General features: G+C 35.9%; 2 protein-coding genes and 1 long non-coding RNA gene across 4 annotated transcripts in view; 2 read left to right on the top strand and 1 right to left on the bottom strand.

Annotated features, from left to right (window-relative positions):
• Positions 1 to 14,485, top strand: part of LOC147838410 (NACHT, LRR and PYD domains-containing protein 12) — a 126,598-nt gene extending 112,113 nt beyond the window's left edge. Inside the window, exons 19-23 of the mRNA XM_087303329.1 lie at positions 1,766 to 1,939; positions 2,199 to 2,372; positions 12,346 to 12,513; positions 13,043 to 13,204; positions 13,863 to 14,485. Coding sequence (XP_087159455.1) covers positions 1,766 to 1,939; positions 2,199 to 2,372; positions 12,346 to 12,513; positions 13,043 to 13,204; positions 13,863 to 13,908 — 724 coding nt within the window. The 3' untranslated portion in view covers positions 13,909 to 14,485. The remainder of the gene's footprint in view (positions 1 to 1,765; positions 1,940 to 2,198; positions 2,373 to 12,345; positions 12,514 to 13,042; positions 13,205 to 13,862) is intronic.
• LOC147838394 (uncharacterized) overlaps positions 1 to 24,304 on the bottom strand; it is a 900,722-nt gene that overhangs the window by 778,431 nt on the left and 97,987 nt on the right. The window lies entirely within an intron of this gene.
• LOC147838411 (uncharacterized) lies at positions 18,669 to 22,900 on the top strand. Of its 2 annotated transcripts, none has more exons than XR_015521636.1 (3): positions 18,669 to 18,794; positions 20,671 to 21,905; positions 22,255 to 22,900. It is a non-coding gene; the product is annotated as an uncharacterized LOC147838411 (long non-coding RNA). The 2 variants fall into 2 exon arrangements; XR_015521635.2 differs by lacking the exon at positions 18,669 to 18,794 and adding an exon at positions 19,365 to 19,746.

Here is a 24,304-nt window from a genome sequence, read left to right on the forward strand (position 1 = left end):
ATGTTCTTATCACTTTACTGATTAATTGAGCTGCAACTTTCGTTGCTCTGAGAGCCAGATCTGTTGAGCCACGTTGTTTGACACAGAAGTGCTTAAAATGCCTCTAAAGTGGGGAGGCCTGCGAGTAAACTGTAGGGATTACCCTTGTTCTATTATTTGCAAAATTCATTTTGACATGCTGGGCATGGCCTCCCATGCAGCAAGACATGAAGAGGACTTATATGAATGCACTTCACCTGTGATCAATTGTGAGCTGGCATTCATGCGATCTGTTATTGGTGTTGTGCTAAACGCGAGAGGTTTGTATATGCATGAATGGCGCTTGCCCACAGGGCATGGGGAGTGTGTATTCATTTGAGATGAGTTTGGAGCTTGATGACACACATTTGGAGTGGCCGAGTGATAAGGTGAGTAAGTGTTCATGTTTTGAAATACGCAAAGCGCGAACTGGACAAAGTAAGGAAAGGGCTGGGTCTGCCTCCTCCGGGGGCAGTGCTTGCAGGCTCACTACCTGGTCTCTAAATGGTGTGGTACGAACCTTGGGCACATATCCCGGGCGTATTGCCACGCTCGACCTTCGAACGCAAACTGCAGAAAATGGCAGTGGCGGGGAAGAATGGAGACATGGAAATATGCGTCCTTCAGGTTTATGTCTGCAAACCAATCCTGAGGATGAACACATCGGAGGATGCGCCTCTGCGTGAGCATTCTGAACGGCAGCTTGTGCAGACAGCAGTTCAAAACGCGCAGATCTAGGATTGGCCGTGACCCACCACTATTTTTGGGTACGATGAAGTACGTGCTGTAAAACCCGCTCTCCTTCTCGGCTGGAGGGACCGGCTCGATTGCACCCCTTGCCAGGAGGACAGCAATCTCTTTTCGCAAGACAGGGGTGGACAGGGGGCTGACCCTGGTGAAATACACACCCGTGAACTTGGTGGACCGTTTTGCAAACTGGATCGCATAACCGAGTCTGATTGTGCGTATGAGCCACCGCGAAGGGCTGGAGGCCTCTGGAGGACCGGATCCAAAGAACACCAGGCAAGGGAGAATCCCAGCTTGACCTTCTGCCACTGCGTGTACCCACTCTGTACCGGGAGAACTCTCGTTCGCTCAAATTGCTGATAATAGCAGGAGGAACCCTAATCGACTCTCTCAAAAGGCTGTAAAGTCTCTGAAGCGAAAAGGATGGTGTTTCCTTGCTTCCTCTATGCTTATATGCGGAGATAATTGGCAATAAGGCACATGTGCGCAATCTTACGCTGCCAATTCCTTGGCATTTCATTGGCCCGTTGTATACTCTTTCAGACGATTGGCTTTCTGAAACGAAGTCCCCATTTCGTGGATTTATGAATAAATCCACTAATAGCATTGAAGTTCCCCTCCTCAGAGAACGAGGGTTACTTTAGTAACGAGAGCATTCTATTGAAGCTGCAAGATTCCGAAGGGGAACAAAAGTTTAGTCCCCTGATGGCATACAGACTGTTCATTTTTATCTGCTTTCTGTTTTGCAACATGATTTTTTTCATGAATTCATGAATTTTGACCTACTTCTTGTTTTTTTCCCCTTAATTTGCTTTCAATTATATTAAGTGTAACTTGTCATAATGCAACTTTTGCACTTACTCAGTTATTTTTTAAATGTAAAAGCTTTACATTTTTAAATGGGTGATATATGTATGTGATTATTTGTTGAACTCAATTATTATCATTACAGATCAAGATTATCATAACAGACCTTTGTCTTTTTTCTTTCTGCCTTCAGTCTGAGTTTGTGCCAAATTACAGAGGAACAGTGTGTAATTCTGACTTCAGCTCTGAAATCAAACCCATCACACCTGAGAGAACTGAACCTAAGCTGGAATAATCTAGGAGACTCTGGAGTGAAAAACCTCAGTGATTTACTGATGAGGACACAGTTCAAGCTGGAGAAACTACAGTTGGTGTCATCAAAAGTATTTTATTTTTATGTTAGTGTGTAGCTGGCAAGTAAAAAAAGTTTCACTTTAAAAAAAATAGGCAACTCTACACTTATAACATTTGTCCTCAAATCCTACTCTCTGGTTTGTTTATTCATATTTAGATGATCTTACTGCTTTGTTAGTGACTATATGCTTAACAGTTGTATTTATAATGTATTTAACTTACACATTAATTTAATGTGGTTTTATATCATTCTTTTCTCTTTCTGTCCTCAGGCTGTCTCGTTGCAGTATTACAGAGGAACAGTGTGTGATCCTGACTTCAGCTCTGAAATCAAACCCATCACACCTGAGAGAACTGAACCTTGGTGGGAATAATCTAGGAGACTCTGGAGTGAAAAACCTCAGTGATTTACTGAGGAAGCCACAATTCAAGCTGGAGAAACTACGGTTAGTATCTTTATACTGTACAGCAGATACTGAGAGATTAATAGGTTTAATTATATTAAGACCACAGGGACCAAATCAAATTATTTATAAACTTTATTACAATAAAGTTATTCCAAATGTTAAAATGTAACAAGCTTTTACCACAAAACAAGAATAAAAGTAAAAACATTATTTAAAAAATATACAGTTATACTGTAATGTAATAGTTTTATTGCAGTTTATATTATTTAAAATAAAAAAATAAAAAATTGGTGGTAATACTGTTAATGTCACTGTCACACAAGGAAGACAAGGATGGATCTCATTTTGTCAATTTATTCAAAACAATATGGATATTTCAACAGGGGAAGCAGGTAAGTGATATTCATGAAATGAGAGCAGTCTTGTAAGCAGTTCATAAGGTAAACAAGGATCCTCTTTCATCCACCAGAGTATTACAGGCACTTCCCTTAATCACAGCGTGTGCATCCACAGGGTAGGAGAAACAGTGAGTAGGGGAGAAGGTGAGGTGAACCATCTGACTTCGATTCCAGCCAGTATACGGCTGGTAAAGGAGAGTCTTTATAGGTGCAGAAATCTACACTCGGTCTGACCTTTCGTCTGCAGGTGGTAGCTGGAGGATAGGCTGATGGTAGTGCCCAGAAGTCGGAAGAATACCCGCCAGACCCTGGATACGAATTGTAGACCCCGATCTGATGTCCTCGGGGACCCAGTAATTCTAGAAGACATGATAAAAGAGGGCTTCAGCCATTTCTAAAGCTGTGGGTATACCCTTGTGATGGAGGCAAACCGGTTGTGAAATCTGCTCCTAAGTGTGGGTTTAGGCTCAGTGGGTAATGGGCAGTGGCTCTAATTTAACTTCGGGCAGAAAACGAGGCGTGGTGGTGATGGCACAGACCGAGCAACCCTGGACGTACTGGGTGATGTCCCTAGTCATATTGGGCCACCAATATCTCTGTTGGGGGAGCGAGAGGGTTCGCCTGCTGCCTGGGTGTCCTGAGGCGAGGGAGGTGTGTGCACTATCCAGGAGTGAAATACGGCATCTGGTAGGCACGCACTTATAACCAGGAGGGAGTTCGGTAGGTGCTGGTTTTTCAGCAGTGCCAACACGAATCTCTTCGTCTGACTGCCACAGGATGGGCGCCATGAAGACTGTGGAAGGTAGGACTGGTTCAGGGGTATCAGAAGTGGCGCAGACAATAACTTCTGTGAATAGTACGCACACGAATGGAGGGTTTGGGGTTTACCAGACCACTGGGATAGGATAGCACCAACTCTAGAATCAGCCATGTCGACCACCACCACGAAGGGCTGTGTGGGATCCAGAGGACAGGTGCTGTGGTAAATGCTTCCTTTAGATATTTAAAGGCTTGCCGTGCTTCAGGGTTCCAGGTGAGCAAGCAATGTCCGTCCTTCAGAAGAGAGAATACTATAGTTCTTGATAAACCATCAATAAAAGTTGCCGAATCCCAGAAACCTCTGCTACTCTTTCAGAGTCTTGGGTTCGTCCCACTGGGAGACAGCGTCCACTTTACCTCTTTCTATGCTGACCCCCTCAACAGAGAGCATGTACCCAAGGAAGGAGATTGAGGGTTGGAACTCATATTTTTCACCTTTCAAAGAAGATGGTTCTCTCGGAGACGGAGAGTGATAAAAGCCATTTTCCACTCGTCCCCTTTCCGGATACGGATAAGATTGTATGCACTTTTGAGGTCAAGCTTGGTGAAGATGCAGGCTTCGTGGAGCTCTTCCAAAGCAGCCAAAGGGTAGGCAAATTTGACTGTAGCTGCATTTAAGACCTTGTAATCTGTACAAGACCTCAGTCCTCAATCCTTCTTGGGTACAAGGTGTTCCCAAGGTCCTATCCTATTGGGTACAATTTAACTTCTGTCTTTTGAAGAAACTTGGTGTTTGCCTTGTGTTGTGGAAGTTACAGGCAATGTGTCTGCTTTCTTAGTTACTATTTAAATGTACTCTTTGTTTTGTATTTAAAAGGATAACTTTGTTTCTTTGTCGGGCTTAAAACTTTTTAATTTACAAAAGGAAGCTGTAGGGAAAGGGTGCCATTTTTATTTTTTGTACCTGTTTGACTTATTCATAGTAAGGGAGATAAGGAAAACCTTTTGTTGCTTTATTTATTTTCTTTTACATGAAATAGGTTATTTAGTACTCCTCCTAAGCTAGTTCCTGTTTTGTTTGTTGTTTTGGTTCATCCTTCTCCTGAAGATATATGCTTCCTATATTGTTGATTTAATGAAAACAAAAGAATAAAAGATTTAAGTTTACTCTTGTGGCTGTTTCACATTTCTGAGGCAGGGGACTGAAGTGATATCCAACTATATAAATTGGATCTGGAAGCAAAATGGTTAGCATTGAAACCAGTTACCATGCAACATTCTAGGCCTCTGTCAGTCTCCCCACCTATAAATTCTGCTAACAGTACTGTAACAGAAGATTTTTTTGATGTGTACCATCTAGTGAATCTTTTGATATCAGTAAATACATAAGGCTTGTACCTCCATTCAGAAAAGCTAAAGTTGACTCTTACTTTGTTGCATTTGAGCGTATTGCAAGTAAGTTAAGTTGGCCAAAAGATATGTGGGCTTTATTACTGCAGTGTTGCCTCACTGGTAAAGCTCAGGAAGTTTGCTCATCTCTGTCAAATGAAAACTCTCTTGACTATGGTGTAGTTTAGGCTGCAGTGTTATGGGCTCATGAGTTAGTCCCTGATGCCTACAGACAGAAGTTTCGTAGCCATTCGAAAAGTCAAACAGACTTATGTTGAGTTTGTTTCAGAAAAGAGTCCTTTTTGAAAAATTGTGTTTTTCTAGCAAAGTTTCAACCCTGGAAAATTTACAGGAGCTAATTTTGTTAGAGGAATTCAAAATATTGTATTTCCTCTAATATTGCTGTTCACCTAACCCCTGAGGTCGATGTACAGATACAAAGCCAAGAAGAAAAAAATCTGCCGTGTCCTGTTGTTGTTTTACGAGGCTGTCCAAAAGTGTGAGCAGTTTTCGTCTTCAGGGAGCTCGCAATCTCATTTATATTTGATATAACAACTTCTTGAGTTGATGATAAAAACATGTGCGTGATTATTTAAGTGTCTCCACCATCTGTTCCATTCAGAATAAAAAGGACAAACGCAAGAGCGAACAATCAAAGGAGAAGCCCAACAAAACACAGGAGCAAATTGTTTCAGCAACCTGAATCACGAACAAACTACCATGTTTATCTTTTGGACTATTTTGAACTCAGAATGACAGAATTACTCTCAAACAGAGCTTACATGAGCTGGTGAAGATTACAGACACAGATGAGAGGTTTACACTGACTGTGGGCTATGTTGCGTGTTTTTTTAAATAAGGACTAAATGTATGCTATGTGTAGTTTTTCTGTAATTGGTAACATATCGGAGACTGTAAGGGTCTGTATGTGTTCATATATGTTGTATTTATTTATTTATTTTAGGCTATTTATTTATTTATTTACAGTAGGCTATTTTGCACTGTCATTGATCTGCAGTTATAATCAAATCATGTTCATAGAAAAGTTAGTAATAAACATTTATACAAAAGTTTTTGTATATAAAGCTTCTGTTTTGTGAGAAGTGCTTCTCATATAATGTGAATGACCTATACATCTTTACTGTAGATAATTATTCGAGCTAGAATGTCGTCGACTGAAACTTTTTGTTGTACACCACCCCCACCTAAAGGGTACTCTTGGTAGTGGAAACGCAAGCCTGATAAAGGTGACCTAAACCTTACTCTTTCTCCCTTCCCAGAATGGAAGACTGTGTAGATCGAGTTGGTTTGGCCAAGTATGTCACCAAGTTAGATCTACTAAAAAGTTACTGGCAGGTGCCTCTCAGTCAACGTGCATCTGAGATTTCTGCATTTGTCACCCCTGACAGTGTCCTACAGTGCAAGGTCCTGGCCTTTGGGATGTGCAATGCACCTGCTACCTTTTACCGTATGATGCTGCAGATACTGTCAGATGTAACCAACTGTAAAGTGTATCTGGGTGACGTTGTAGTATATTTAGACAATTGGTCTGATCATGTGAAAACCCTTGAAAAATTGTTTAAGTGTTTGACATCTGCATCATTGACCCTAAATCTTGCTAAATGTGAATTTGCAAAAGGTGTAATTACATACTTGGGCAAGCAAGTTGTTCAAGGATTGGTGAAACCTGTTGATGCCAAAATTACAGCCATAATTGATTTATGTGACTCCTGTGCCCTGTAATAAGCAGAAGCTGAGACGGTTCTTTGGAATGAGTGGATACTATAGAAGTTTTTGTCTCAGTTTTTCTGCTCTAGTCTCTCCCCTCACTGACCTGCTCAGTACATGCCAAATTTTGAATGGACTAGTGATTGTGAACTTGCTTGTGAACTTTGTCAAGCCCCTGTTCTCTCAGCTCCAAACTTTACAAAACCTTTCAGTCTGCAAGTGGACGCAAGTGCTAGTGGAGTTGGGGCAGTTCTGCTGCAAGAGGATGAGGACTGTATTGACCATCCAGTTTACTACTTTTCTAAAAAGAACCAGCTGAACTACAGTGCTATTGAAAAGGGTGCACTGGCCCTATTACTGGCACTTCAACATTTTGAAGTTTATTTAAGAAACAGTTCTTGGTCCATTATTGTGTATACAGACCATAACCCTTTGGTGTTCCTTTCTCGCATGTCACTTTTCAGCCAGCACTTATTATGGTGGGCCCTTACTATCCAAGAGTACAACCTGGACATTCAGCACAAAAGAGGGTGTGAAAGTGTTATGGCTGATGCTCTTTCGAGAGTGTAGCTGTAAATCTGAAATTTTACCATCGCCCAATCCTGAATGGTGGTAATTTTACAGTAGATATATGATGTTGGGCAACAAAATGTGAAGAGATGAAGTTGCCAGCCACTGCGGAATCCATGAGGACATGTATTGGGATGATACAAGAATTTACGATTAATTGACTTTGTATATCTGGTAAATGGGACACAGATGGAGTTAGTGTGACTTTACTCAACATTAGGTTAGGAGGGTGAACTGGGCAGGCTGAGATGAGATGATTGGATTCTCCACAGTAGAGGCAAAGGCTATTACGGATGCATCATAGTCGTTCAGCAGACTCCAGATGGTAGGCATCAGTAATCATGGGTTCTTCCGGGTCCGGTGGGGGTGATGGAGCTCTAGTGACTGAAAAAGGGGAAACAGACAAAGGTGCTATGACACACTGATGGTTTTCTTAAAAAAGGTTTCTAGGTTTGGATTGTCATCAAAAATTACCATCTGTTAACGAATTTAGGGCTTTAAACCTTTTCCGTAAGCAGCGAGGAGGCGAGTGGCGAGTGCTCTGAATTGCAATGTGACCTCATGAATGGTGGAGTTCATCGTGGACAGATAGTGGGGTGAGTGGTACAGCAAACACCTCTTTAAAATGACTCATAAAAGACGGTAGGTAGCCATCACTGGACTGCTTGCATTCCAGAGCGCATCCGCCCACTGAAGAGCTTGTCCTGTAAGAAGGGAGATTATGGAAGCAACTTTGAAAATCTCATTGGGAAACTGGTTCGAATTAGCCTTTACTGTATGTAGAGTAAGCATTGTAGTAAAACTCCATTGCAGGTATTAGGATCACCCGAGTAGCTCATGGGGCGAGTGAGGGGTGTACTTGTGGTGACTACTGGGGTGGATGTGACAATTAAATTATATAAATAATATTAATAAAAAAAATATTACTTTATGGTACATGTTATTAATTTTCCATGTATTAATAGCTGTTTCCATCCACCTATTTTCATAAGCAGTTTGGATATGTGAATAAAAAATGCCAAATTCGAAAAGAAAAAAGTCACATAAACTTTAATGGAGACTCTCTTACCAAACAAATTCCAGTATGCGCATTAAAAAAGGTCATGTGATTTTGTTATAAGACATCATGTGACAATAAAAAGGTGTGTGAATGTACAAACCATTAGGCTGAGCACACTGTAAAACATTTGAAATGTTGTTTTGGTTATTCTGAAAAGCAGTAACCATTTCGGTATTAGTGTTATTGTTTTAGTAATTTGCTCCAGAATTGTCAGGAGCATCTGTGCTGCACGTCTCACACCTTCAAACACCTCCACACACTTATTGTGTGTCAACATTATCTTTTAAGGAGCAAGTAGTTTATGAAACAAAAAGGGTTACACAGCTTAACCTACAGCAGTAAATTTTGTTATTACTGTTGATATTTGGCACCAGTTAATCTGGAAGTGATGATTTTGTTCTATTTGACTCGTTGGATTGAAATGTGCTTTATTTGTAATTTTATGTAATATTCCAGTTTTGCACATATATTTAGATTGTGTCTTTGGATGGAAACATAACTACTGTCAGAGAGTATGTACAAGCAGTACACCCCTTTCTCATATGTAGACATTTATTGAACTGATAACAAGAAGCGTGCTTTAGTGTTGCATTAGCCATTTCGTCTTATTGTGCATTATTGTGACATTGCATGAGTGACAAAGTAAGTTTAGTGTTACTTGCTCTATTATTTCTAGAGCATTTTAAAAACACAGAAGTGAACCAAAGTGCTGTACAAAAATATAAAACAAAATAAGCATAATAGTATATAAAATACAAAAAGTACAATGAAAATATAACTAAACTACCTAAAAAGGCATATAAATTAAAATAACTATTTATTAAGATCAGGGGCCTCATGTATCAACGCTGCGTACGCACAAAAACTTTGCGTACGCCAGGTTTCACGCTCAGAATCGCTCACGTTTGGATTTACTAACAATGAACTGAACGTGGGAATGTGCGCACCTTCACGGCAGCTTTCTGGCAGGCGTACGCACATTTTTTGTGCGTGTCTGTTTTATTTCTATTGGCGACTCCTAGAGGCAGTTGTGTTAAATTCTTCTCTACAAAGTGTCTGATCCTTGCAATGGCAGCTGTATGAGACGGGTTCATATAGTAGGTATGTAAGATTTCCATACCATACAGTTGACCAGCTAAACATTAAAGCACAATTTGCAGCGGTCGCCTGTTTTCCCAATGTAATCTGAGCTATCTACTGCACGCACATTGCTATAAAGACACTATCTGAAGATAAATTTGCATGCGTGAATCAGAAACATTTCCATTCAATAAATGTGCAAATAAAATATGATGCACAAACTTATTAATGATTCCTACTTGTCTTTCTCGTGATAAATAGTGGGCAAAATCTGATATGTAGCGGGAAAAAAAGAAGAAAGAATTCATCAGACGCTGGATTCGAACCGAGTTTGTGCTCGATCGTGTCAGCATATGATCATTTGCTTCTTATGAGGTGCGCCACTGAGACTGCTAAGGGTACTGCAACAGTTTACAGATATAAACCACACTATTTCTTTTGTAAATGCACTCAGTGCGATGTTCAGACCCAACTGTGTTAACCGTATCAGCTAAACTCTCCCACTCTATTTTTTTCTTTTGTTGTTAATTCCGGAGAACAAACTTGCAAATAACACCGCTTTTCTCCGTTCTACCTCCGAAAGCAGCACCTCCATTTCACATTCTGTTCAAAGTTTCTCTTTTTGTTTGATTTTGCCGTTGCTTTTTCGTTGGGTTTTGCCATTAGCATAGTCATTAGCATATTCATACGGGGGAGGAGGCAGGGAGGGGTTTTGCGCTCGTGCATGTTGCGCTCAGTTTCACGTTCATTCGGATGTACAAAAGAATATGCGTGAGATTCGGCGTACGCAGTGTTTCATACATCTGAAATTTTTTCTGCGTACGCACATTTACAGCTTTGTGCGTACGCAATGTTTTAGTAAGATTTCCACGCAAGTCTTCGTACATGAGGCCCCAGGTGTCAAATGCCAAGGTAAAACATTATTCCAAAATCTAAGACCTGCCACAGTGAAAGCGTAGTCCCCTCTAAACTTATGCTTTGTTTTTGGCACAATCAGGAGAAGCTGATCAGCTGACCTAAGAGAACGAGTGGGCTAATGGGGTGTGTCAGCTCAGAGATATAAGGTGGGGTAAGACCATTTAGGAATTTAAGTGAAGTTTCACAAACTAATTTCAAGTTGAGCACGTGATATGATTGACTGCAGCTGGTCACTCATCTACAATCATTAGTTAGCCAATCAGATTAATCCAAACTTACTATAAGTAGCCTAGCTAGAACTACTCCCTTACCTTCGTTTTCCGAAGAAAGCTGATAAATGATACCTCTGTTCTCCCAGAAACACCAGCCCAGGCTCAACAACAACAAGCTCAACCAGATACCAAGGCTCCCATAAGAGGCAGAAGGCCTATTCGCTACCCCCCCCCCCCCCCCACCATATATATATATATATATATATATATATATATATATATATACATATATATATATATGTATATATATATATATGCCGGTAGATTTCAGCTCTGGCGGGTTAGACAGACACCTCCACTAGCCACTTTGGCTGGTTGGAAATCAGCTACAAAGTGTAGTATTCTTAAAAGCAGGGTTCGACAAAAAGCATGACCTAATATTCGTGCAAAAGTGATCTCAGAATCGAGAAATTTTTAAGATTATCGTTATCGATCCCATGTCTAAATTAGGCCGATATCTTTAAGCCGATAAATTACGTAATTGTACAGACCTGCCTGCCGCGCACGTATGGACGGAACTTGTTCAGACTTGCCCAATGCACTCAAATGGAGCTCTCCTCACACTGATTATTCCTTCAAAGTCTGTCATTTCTTCATGTGGTATTGCTGTGCTTTAATATCTCAGTAAGTAACCATGTTCCTTATCATTGTAGATGTGTTTGATTCAGTGTCATTGTGTATTTTGCTTTAAATCGCCTCAGGAAAAATATTACATGTGTAAACCTTTCCTGCTCTGTCTCTTTGTTGTGTTAGAGATAGCAGGGGAGATTCTCTTATTACTCCAAGGCCGAATAATGTTAGTTTCTGTGTAAACTGCTTTCTCTTTTAGTTGCAGCCGGTGAATGAACGAGGACATATGTAACTTGGTCCAAAATATTTATTACTTTCCATGTGGTACAACAAATCAGTCACTGAAAATAGTCTAAGTGCCCAAAAAACGCTCCTCCATTCTCACTCTCTCTCCGCTTCACACACACCCCAAACTGCAGCCCAGTCCCATTGAAGGACCCGCACATTTTACAACACATGTAAGCATAAAGGTTGTTTGTAATCTGATTATTTGTTGTTATAAACGCGTTGCTTGCCATGTGTAGTTGATGTAAGATTGTTGTCAGTTTGATCGTAATATTCATATTGATTATAACGAGCGCACATGAGAGCTGTCACCGCACACACACACACAAAAACACACACACACACACACACACACACACACACACACTGTAGCACGGGGGAGAGGTAAATCCAGTCATATGGGCTCTCAACTAGCCGATCATTCTGTCTTTATATTCTGCTCTGTGTTTGCCATAAAGTCAGCTCAATGCAGGTTTTGTATGAAAATCTGACTCTGATGGCAACTCTGCCTCTACAGTTGAGTGAAACACTCAGCAGTTTATCATAAACTTTTCATCGATCATTTTTCCCGCAATTGACAGCAAGAACAAGCGCTGAAGTATTGTCTAATTGACAAGCAGCACCTATATGTGTTCAAAAGAATCTAAAACGCCAAATAGGATGAATCTGTGTATTTGACTAGATATTTTTCAAGACAGTGCTAAACAGCTTAAAGTGAGATTTAAAGGCTTAACTAGGTTAATTAGGTGAACTAGGCAGGTTAGGGTAATTAGTCAGGTTATTGAATAAGGATGATTTGATCTGTAGACTATCGAAAAAAGAATTAGCTTAAAGGGGCTATGCATATATATATATATATATATATATATATATATATATATATATATATATATATATATATATATATATATATATATATACAGTATATATAAATACACACAAACTTTGTCATTTGTCATTGTATTTTCTCTTTCTGTCTTCAGTCTGTATGATTGCAGTTTTGCAGAGGAACAGTGTGCGATTCTGACTTTGGAATTAAACCCATCACACCTGATAGAACTGGACTTCAGTGAGAATCAAATAAGAAACACAGGAGTGAGTCTCATATGTGACTTAATGAAGGATTCACATTGTAAACTAGAGGCACTGAGGTGAGAAACTTTCACATAATTAAACAGTTAAACTGATAAGTGTTTATAGCTGAAGCTGATGTTGCCTTTATATGCATTGAGAAGAGGGTCTACTTTCTGATAGTTGTATCATTTTAGTCAAATGCATGCTAATATTACTGTTTATGTAGAATAACACATGCTTAAAATGATTGTTCCTATATGTAAACATGTGCTGTAGCAATTTGGAAAATCCAAATAACATAAACAACAACCACAGCTGCAATTGATCTTTCCTTATCATTTATGGCTGCCAAACTCGTTTATATAAATATAAAAAAAATAATATTAGCAGTAAAAATGAGTAGTATCTATTAAAACTATTAAATATGGTTTGAGAGATCATTGATGTCCCGTTTCTGACTAGAACTATAAATGTATTAATTTAATTGAAGGCATGTGAAGCAGCATAAGCTCTGCTGAACTGAGACTCTCCTCAAATGAGTTAATCAGTCCTGCGTTAAACTGTAATGAAATAATAAAAAAAATTCTTTCATTTGTCTTTTTCTAGATTGTATGGTTGTGGCATCACAGATGTTTCTTCTTTAACTGAGTGTTTGATGAACACAAACGCTCTGCAGTTTCTGAAAGAGCTTGATCTGAGATGCAATAACATTGGACACTCGAAGCAGAAGCTCATTGATGTGATACGATACTCAAACTGTAAATTGATGTGAGTAAACAACACTGATATTAAAGATTTTAATTTCCTTTGATATATGAATAAATCTTTCAAATCTGTCTGAAAGGAAATCATTGAATAAGTATCAAGCTTTATTTAAGTAAATAGTTTCTTTCAGCACTAAGTGTGCAGTATCTGCAAAAGACAAAGAGAAGAGAAAAGAGGAAAGAGCAGAAGAGCTGCGAGTCAGAGCTTTATCCAGCAACAGCTGCTTTATTAATGTCTTCAGCAGTGAATCATTACAGTCTGAAATAGTCTTGGACAGACTCTAGAAAACACTGGTCAAATCAGTGCAGATTCAGCTTCAGCAGCACATCAGCAATGACTCTCGCTCTTCTGGACTCTAAAATAACATTAGTCTTCAGTCACTAAGTTTTTACTCATGAGCTTGTGTTTCTCAGCACTCACAGCCTCTTCTTTAGTCACAGACAAACACATGAACACAATTACTGCTTTAAATGTATTCAATTTAAAACAAATGTTGTTTTAGAAATACAGAAATATCTGTGCAGGTGAATTTGATGTTAATAATTGTTCTGATTGCAGGAACCTAATATGAATTTTGAACAGCAGTGATTGAAATGTAGTAGTAATGAATTTATACTGTTTCACTGAACACTGATTGTTTCTCCTCTGGTTTCACCTCCAGATTAGAGGATCAGCGGCCTGAAGCCTCTGGATGCTGTATATCATAGTCAGCTGTGAAGATGTGAGGATCAGTGAACATCAGTAGAGGATCCACAGAAGTCTCAATACTGTGACAAAATGTAGGAATAAAATGTGATGATAAATTTTAAATCAGGAGAAGAGACATGACAAGCAAATAATGCAGCATGTGTTAGAGACATGGTATTGAATCTTTAACTATTTTCATTTGAAATCAACATTCATTATGCAATTAAATATTTCTCATTATTAATTAATATTTTTAAGCATAGATATTAAATATTTCAACAGTAAAACTACAATGAGAAATTTCACTTTTAAAATAGGTGCATTGCACTCTTACATTTAATCTGAAGCAGATCTTTATTACTGCATTATATTATATTTTATATTATGCTTGCACTGTGTCTATTGCTGATGCACAAATATTATTCAGTAAATTGTGTTTATTCTGGTCATCAGTACAGATCAGTTTTACTATTTTAACCAGTTCAAGCATTTTTGTCTTTTTCTCTGCTCTAGTCACTGTAATGTATTTACTTTAACCTGTATAATTTTATATTGTTCAACCTTTTTTCAGTCAGTATATTTAATAAATATATAACTTCTTAATTATTTTCCCTGATCTAATCCTTTTACCACACATGAATTCACTGTTACAATTACCATAGTGATTTTTGAATCATAGACTATGGGCCCTATCATACACCCAGGCACAATGTGGCGCAAGGCACGGCGCAATAGTCTTTTGCTACTTTCAGCTTGTCGCAACGGTCATTTTGAGGTGTTGCACCACACTGTTTAAATAGCAAATGCATTTGCGCTCAAATGTGCGCCCATAGGCGTTCTGGTCTAAAAAAGCAGGCGTGTTTTGGCGCGTTGCTATTTTGAGAAACTGTAAATAGGTTGATCTTTAGACCAGAACAAAGTCGGTCTATTGTCTGGCGCAAAGTGCGCCTGTCTTACACACTACACACAAGATGCAATACGTAAATATCTTTACATATGAAAAAGATATATATTAAGGATATATATAATAAGGATATATATAGGATCTAAATATATATGATTAAAATATTACAAAACATATTAATTTCTAGCCTACATGAATTATAAAACCACTGCCGTCATATTTCTTCATCTCGAGAGGCTTTTTCAGTTCATTTAGTTTGCTTTTGTATAATGTTATTATTATTAGCAGTATTATTTATTATATCCATATTTATAATATTTGTTTTATTAAAAACAAGTTTAGATTTGCCCACCTGTCAGGTTTTAGACCATATGGGGCATGGCAGGTGTATTTGGAAATAACTCCGTATTTTGACCACACTTTGCTATTATTGTTAATTTATTCGTTTGCTGGAAATTAGAACTGAATTTAGAAATAGTTTTGAAACGAATATTTGCGCTTAACAAACAAAGTTAATTATTTATAGGCTAATTGATGTCTGTGCGGGAAGGTTTCCCACGAGAGCAAAAGCAAAAGTGAAGTTATTTTACGTCATGTGCGCTTATGGCACGACACTGCTGGCTCTTAAAGGGAATGGGAGATGAGACTCTGATTGGTTTATTCTCAAAACACACCTATAACTCATTAAGAAAATAAACTCAACCCTTTTAGACCATGCGCCATGGCGCAAAGCGGATTTTTCCGTCCTTAAATTAGCAAAAATGCGTTCTGACACGCCCTGAAAGCGTTTGCGCCCTGCGTTTTGCGTTCTGCGCATGGACTGTCAAAATAGAGCCCTATATATGTCACAGAATATTAAGAACAAGTTATTTTACTCATTAGTTTATAAATAGTTTTTTGTAAGCTTGAAATAATAACCTGTTTTAATATTCAGGTGTTCAAAACGAGTTAATTCAGTTGTATTTGTATATCAAAATATGATTATTTAAGATGTACAATGTTTTATTGATGTACAATCAATAAAATAAATGCCAATATTATATTTACGAGCAATTGAAAATATATATAACATTAATGCACATCATTAACTTGCCAGCAACTTTTTTAATGTAAGTTTCTGTACGAAAACATTGTAAATACTTTCCTTGGAAACAACTGTGGTCTGAACCAAGGTTTACCTTGACTGTGTTCTCTGGACTCCTCTTAAGCAGTGGACTTCTAAAAAGTATTTGTGGACTTCTAAAAAGATAAAAACATTTTAGAATAATAAAAAAAAACATCTAGGGGTTTTCAGCAAGTTGAAGTCGTTCTTTTAAATCCCAGAGAATTAGTCTGTGCCAATGGCATAGTGGAAAGTGCACCGACACTTGCACTCCAGTGTTCACAGCGACCCGAGTTTGATTCCTGCCTCGAGGTCCTATGCCGATCCTTCCCCTTTCTCTGCTCCCCACACTTTCCTGTCAATTTTCTCTACTGTCCTGTCCAATAAAGGTGAAAACCCCTAAAAAAAAGAATTACAGCATTCTTTTTCTTCATTTGCTTAAGCGTTAGAAAATAAAGACATAGTTCCTAGTGAAACATTTAAAATTTCAGAGAAATTCTTAAGAACCTACTTTTGTGTAAAAAGATCTTCCCAAGAATAATATTTGTCTTAATCACTAAATCATGTGTTTCATCTTTCAAACTGTAGATTTTCTTTTGTTAAAGCATGTAAATCTTGAAACTTCGAAAATAATCAATAATGCAAATCTTCCCAAAGGGCACAAGCAAATTTACAATCATAGAAAAGATGCTCTGTAGTTTCAATTCGATCATCACACAAGGAACAATTGTTTACATCAAAACCAAATCGACATCTCATAAATTCTTTAGAAGGATAGACTACATTAAGAATTTTAAAATGGACTTTCTTTACTTTGGGTGCCACTGGAAACTTTAAATATTTTGTTCTAAGCAATTCAATGTTTTTATAATAATAAATAATAATAATTAATAATATTATTATTATAATGTTTTTCTTAGAGAAATATCAAAATAATAAATTTTTTATTTGAATGAAAGGGATACAGTTCTTTAATAAAGATATTCTGGATTACAGTATTGAATAAGTGTATATCGATAATTGAAACTCAATTCACCAAAAGTTGAGGAAGGCAAGGTGTTCTATTACTTTGAGATAGATTACTAGATATTTGAAATATAGGTTGTGGTCTGTGATTGTGTTTCAAAAAACATTACTCTGGTATTATCTAACATCTGCATAACTGACCATATTCCTTTCTCCCACCAGTTTTTGTAAAATAAAGATTTGTTCCTAAATATATCTACAATTCCATAAAGGAATATTATGGGGACTAAAATTACGCTTATTGATAATTTTCCAGTAAAGTAAAACCTGTTGATGAAACACTGATAAATTCACAGGGAGTTTTTTTTGTTTGTTTGTTTGTTTGTTTGTTTGTTTTTTAACTAAGCAAAAAATGGATACCTCCTAACTTTTTAAAAATTTGACTGGATATAAAACCAAAAACCTTTTTCATTTTTTAAAAAGGATTTAAGTCAATTTATTTTAGTTATACCATTAATACAGTACATTCAATATCAAGGGCTTTTAGTCCTCCTTCTTCATATTTTTTGACCAATGTTCCTTTTCTAATATAGTGTGTTTTTCTTTTCCTGATGAAATTAAAAAAAATTGGTTTATAGCTTTTATTGCATTTTTAGGAAAAGAAATTAAGTATACTTTTAAAAAGCATAACAAACTTTATATACTGAGTGTAATAGTTCAATTAAACTTCCATGAGGAACAACTCATTTTAATATTTCTCTGGGAATAAAACCAAAAGATCTAGCAGCTTCATTTCTGTTTCTTTTAGTTATGCAAGCATTGGCCTTAATTATACATAATGACTCATTTCGGTGTATTAGTATAAGAGACGGAGAAATTAAATGTTGTCCGCTTGCTGATGATACAGCTATTTTTTAATAAAGATATTACACAAGTTAAAAAAGTTCCAGAATGTCTTAAGATATTTTCTGAAGCTTTAGGATTATCATTAAGAGTAGAAAAATGTACCCTATTCTCACTTAAAGACAATGACTTTCCTTTTACTGAATCTGAAGGTATTTCAGTCAGAGAAGTAACAACTTACCTTGGCATTAATATTAGTAAAGATCAGTCAAATAGGATACATTCTAATTTACAACTTCCTTTAAAAATGAAAAAGAAATTTGACGTGGCTCATGAGCATACCTGTCAACCCTCCCGTTTTTCCCGTGATTCCCCCGTATTTTACTGTTCTATCCTACTGTCATCTTGTAAAGGTATTTTCCCGTAAATCTCCCGTATTTTCAGTCTTTCTATGAAAAGCCTCCCTATATGCAACTCATACCCTCGAACCACCAGGGGTCGCCCTTTGCTCTAAAACGTAAGTCTTCTGTGCTTTCGCTTTGTTTAGGAATGAAAACACTTATAAAGAAATATTAAAAAACGGCGCGATTCCATTTCCTTTTGATTACGGGTGCCGTCGCCCATCCTATTAACCTTAATATATTCTCCGCCGACGATTGGGCGCTGCCATTTGAATCTTTTTGGCACGAGACTTCCGGTCTCATTCACTTCCATTCATTTTTTGACGTTAAAAACTGCTCATCACGCTGCTTGATGTTGCAATTTGATATTTTCTTATTATATTATTCTACTTGGTCTGTATAGTCATGCACACATTTGTTTGTAGAGCAAGTAGTTTGACCGTTTGTTTGCCGTTTATTAGTCATTTCTTCCATAGGCAACTGAATCGGAAGTTCTAAGACAATCGCGAAAACAGGCGCACTTCCGCATTTTAGAATAAGTACAGAGTAGAATCTACAATCCTCAAAACAGTCATGTAACTTAATGTTGCATGACTGTCAGCTGACTTGCTCCATTGTGATAAATAGACGCTGTTTACCAAACGGATTCTGTACACGCGACTTGAAGAGGAGAGAAAGTCTGGCTTTTGGGTGAGTGTTTAAACAGATATACACACATAATTAATAATACCATATAAGGATGTCAATCTTGGTGTTTTTTTTTTTCCCAAACACAACTAATTTCGTCTTAAATGAGCATAAAAAGTTAGGAAAGCAGTCGAATGCTTTCATTATAACGTTAGATGTGTGCATTTTTAAAGTGACACCTGTTATTTAATGTAATAAAAAAAATCTTAATAAATAAGAGATTCATTCGTTGCTCTTTAATAAGAATGTGTAAGTTATACAGTGGAGAAATGGCTAATGAGATTTGATAGCTTTATTCTATTTCATTATAATGGCTATTAATTTTAATAAGCTGAACTGTTTGCTAATTTATTTGCTGCTAATGTATATATTATTTTTCTTTTGTTAATAATAATTTTAAAACATATTACTGACCATTTAACTGTTTATTTACAATAAAACAGCTCCAAACGAACATATTTAGTAATTTTTCTTTTTTAAGAAGGGGGATGGGGGTCCCTTATTATGGTGGGCATATCCCTTATTTTGCTCAGGGATTTATCACTTAAAGGAAGGATTCTTTTGTCGAAAACTGAATGTCTATCACGTTGTGTATATCTCCTGAACTGGTCTCTTGGTTCTGAGTGTAGATATATACAGATATATCTATATGATATATCTATGGGTTCTGAGCTACGCGACAGCGCATTTTATCGTTGTGTTACGTAATTGCGTCATTGAACTTCGCAACGCTATTCAGCAACATCAACAAACGGCGGTTTGATTTTTCTTACTCAAGAGATTCTCAAAGCTTTATGAGTCGAGGTGAAAGCGAGCTCTATTTACAGATGAAGAAATGTGTTCAGGCGATCAGGAGGAGCAAAAAAAAATTAAAAATAGAGTTTATTGAGGATGACAGAGAACTAGGATCAAGAACCCTTCAACGTGAATCATGAAGACACTGAAGAACAAAACGGTTGGTGTTTATTATTAATTCCTCGGTAATGATGCCGTTTAAAGGTTAGGTTATAAATCATATTTAATCAAATTTAACTAATGTATTAAGTCGGTATTAGTGGATATCAGACGTCTTAAGTACATGTAAATACAGATAATTTGGAAATTGACTTGTAAGTTTTAGCTGCTTATCAGGAAAATGCAGAGTAACGTTAACCTTATTATTAAAACGTTAGGTAAATTGTTTGTCTGCTTTATGATATAAAATGATTAAAAGAATTGGTCATATGTCATATTGTTTTCTGAATAGATTTTTTCCCTTTAACAACAGAATTCATAGGGACACAAACAACCTTGTGGCTTTCATTAATTAACTTTTCATTAATTAGTTATTTTTTAGCTTTGGTGTTATGTTACATCTCCACATAAAATCCATTAGCAACTGCACAACACCTTGTCACCCACTCACATTTGCAGAGAAAAATGACAAGTATAGTTTTTTTTTGTTGTTTCTACATAGATTTAACCTATAGTCCAAAAGCTTCCATAGATAGGATGTTTTGTCCAGTGAGGAATATCTCTGATTGTACAGAATACAATAATGATCTCTGACACAGACTTGACTAAATGGTTTCCATCAGCTGTGTTAGTGTATATGACAACCCCCATGATTCCATGCTCATTCCTTGTGTCATCATGCTGTTCGTTTGTTATTAATATTGTTTTGAATTGCTTCCAGCATTGAGACTTTCATTTTCTGAATTTTAATATCAGAAAGATTGAGGTCAAAGGTATAGTATAGTTTTTAATGCTGAGTTAATTGTGTAGTTGGTCAGACAAATCATCATTTTCAACACATAAAATGTGTGAATAATATTTAAAAAACTAATCATATGAATGTTAATATTTACTGTAAATTAAACCTTTTTCCTTTGACTTTTAGACCTGATGAAGGACAATAAGGAGAGTGAGGAAATGAATAAAGAGGAGAAACATCATGTCAAACCTGAAGAAAAACATTTGAGTTGCTCACAGATTGAAAGTGAATTTCCATTGAAAAGAAACTTCACCTGCTCTCAGTGTGGAAAAACATTCCCATACAAAGCAAGTCTGACATGTCATATGAGCATTTATACTGGAGAAAAATCTTTCACATGTGCTCAATGTGGGAAGAGTTTCACAGAAAAGCACGACTTATTGATCACCTGAAAATCCACACTGGAGAAAAGCCGCACAGATGTGATCACTGCGGGAACCCATCAAGAGGAAGTCTTAAAAAACACATGTTAATCCATGAAGAGAAGCGGCACACATGCGTTTACTGTGGGAAGAGTTTCATAAGAAAAGGAACCCTTAATGATCACATGAAGATCCACAGTGGAGAAAAGCCGCACACATGTGATCGAATGGGATAAGTTTCACACAGAAAGGAAACCTTCATGATCACATGAAAATCCACAGAGGAGAAAAGCCACACGCATGTCTTCAATGTGAAAAGAGTTTTACGCAAAAGCGGAATCTTATGGAGCACATGAAAATCCACACAGGAGAGAAGCCGCACACTTGTGATGAATGTGGAAAGAGTTTCACTCAGAAAGGAAGCCTTAAGAAGCGTCTGCTGATCCACACTGGAGAGAAGTTGCAGAGAAGTGCTAAGAATGAGAATATTTTATCAGACAAAGAACATCTCAATCATCACATGAACATCTGCACTGGAGAAAACATGTGATCAGTGCAGGAAGAGTTTCACATTAAGAGAGACCTGAAAGATTAAATGAAGATCCACACAGGAGAGAAGCCGTACACGTGTGATCAATGTGGGAAGAGTTTCACACAGGCAAACAATCTTAAGATACATATTCGCTTCCATACTGGAGAAAGACCGTATAACTGTGATCAGTGCAGCAGAACATTTGCTAGACCAGAAAACCTCAGGAACCACCTGAAAGTTCACACACAGGAGAAACCTTACGTGTGTTTGTGTGGACAGAGTTTTCCACAACTGACTGCTTTAAAGTTACACCAGAAAAGACACAGAGAAGGATCATCTGTGTTTTGAGTGTTTTTTTTTTTTTGTGTTTTCGTTTCTTACAGATGCTCAACTCAGGATGCGTCTTGTTCAGCTCTCTACCATCAGAAGTCATGGACCAGTAGGTCGTGTACATGAATCTGGCACTGGTAAGGACGTCCTCATTGTACAACATCAAACCTGGAATTTATAAACAACAGCAGAACTAATATTGCTCATATATTCATTTTACAAAGTTTTAAAAAGTACATAATAGATAAATAATTGGATTGTTTAATTTAACCAAACATAACATTTCAACCATTAGGCAATTATAAATGTTTGCTGGGTTGTTCTTAAACTGTCTAGCTTAGTTAATTCATGTTAGATATAAATAAATAAATAAATAAATAAATAAATAAATAAATAAATAAATAAATAAATAAATAACAGTTTCTGAAAATGGCTCTCATTTGTTATTATGTTTGATGATTTGGTTCACGTGATTCTATTTCACAGTTCTGAACTTCTGTTAAGCGAGCGTCTACATGAGCATCGATGTGACCTGATTTTCAAGATGCATAGTGGGAATTTTCAGAGCTAACATTTTAGTGCACTGGAAGAATTTTGCTATTGAGACCGCAGTTGAAATAGTGACGACCTGATCAGTGCCCTCCTGACTACTGAACAAGAGAGCTGATTGAGACGCACCCTCAGACTTTCCCAGAGAATTCAGACGTCACAGGTGTTTTCACTGTTAGATTTGGTAGATCGGGACATTTAAACGCATACAAGTATTCATAATGTAGATAATCCTTGTAATTGTTGTGATGAGATTTAGTTTGACTGGACAGTTGGACAGTTGTTATTTTCTCATAATTTTGTGGTCAACAACATTTAATCTCCTTTTTTGCCAACTCAGTCTACTTGTACGAAGAATCACTTCAGAATTTATGGTAAATCCTAGCACTGATAATATCTGTCATTATTTTTGGGGAACTTGTTTTTTTGGGAATCATGTTTTTTATCATTAATTTTTATTTATTTATTTATTTTTTTTACATAATGAATGATAAATGTCATCGAACGTGACTGAGATTGAACAAGATGGAGTCTGGGATTCTTAGTTGTTGTTTGTACTACATTATTATCATTTTAGGCATGATTACAATTAGAAATTGAACAAAATGTTATTAATCATTTCATATTAGAATGCAGAAAGCAATGGCTAGTCTAGTTTTGGGCTATTTTAAAATATCTATTACATTTTTAATGATTTAGCCTCATTTTAGCCAAGACCTTTAACCATTTAAAAAAATTGTTATATATATACATATTTCATTATATATATATATATATATATATATATATATATATATATATATATATATATATATATATATATATATATATATATATATATATTATACGTATATATATATATATATATATATATATATATATATATATATATATATTATACGTATATATATATATATATATATATATATATATATATATATATATATATATATATATATATATACACGTGTATATATATATATACGTATATATATATATACGTATATATATATATATATATATATATATACGTATATATATATACGTATATATATATACGTATATATATATATATATATATATATATATATACGTATATATATATATATATATATATATATATATATATATATATATATACGTATATATATATATATACGTATATATATACGTATATATATATATATATATATATATATATATATATATATATATATATATATATATACGTATATATATACGTATATATATATATATATATATATATATATATATATATATATATATATATATATATATATACGTATATATATATATATATATATATATATATACGTATATATATATGTATATATATATATATATATATATATATACGTATATATATATATATATATATATATATATATACGTATATATATATATATATATACGTATATATATATATATATATACGTATATATATATATATACGTGTATATATATATATATATATATATATATATATATATATATATATATATACGTATATATATATATATATACGTATATAAATATATATATATATATATATATATATATATATATACGTATAATATATATATATATATATGATGTATATGATATATATATATATATGATATATATGATGTGGTGCAATGAAAACACACCAGTAGCAGCAGTACTACTTGTGTTGGGAGAAATGCCTTTACACCTTAGAAGAGATCATCTGGCTGTAGTATATTGGGCTAACTTGAGAAGTTATAGTGACAGTCATATATCACAAACAGTTCTGGTACAGTGCCGAGAAAGGGGATGGTAAATGTTATGTGTGGGCAATATGACAAAATAAATATGGAGTTAGACACACTTGCATTATCTCCCACTGTATTTCCAGTAGTTCCCGCATGGCTTTTTTTTTAATAATAAAAGAAAAAGATTGACGGTAAAAGAGTGGAAATTTGATTATTTAAGGGAAAAATACACT

This window comes from Danio rerio, chromosome 22 (assembly GCF_052040795.2).
Source record: "Danio rerio strain M-AB ecotype USA chromosome 22, GRCz13ab, whole genome shotgun sequence".
In the NCBI taxonomy this organism is placed as follows: Eukaryota; Metazoa; Chordata; class Actinopteri; order Cypriniformes; family Danionidae; genus Danio; species Danio rerio.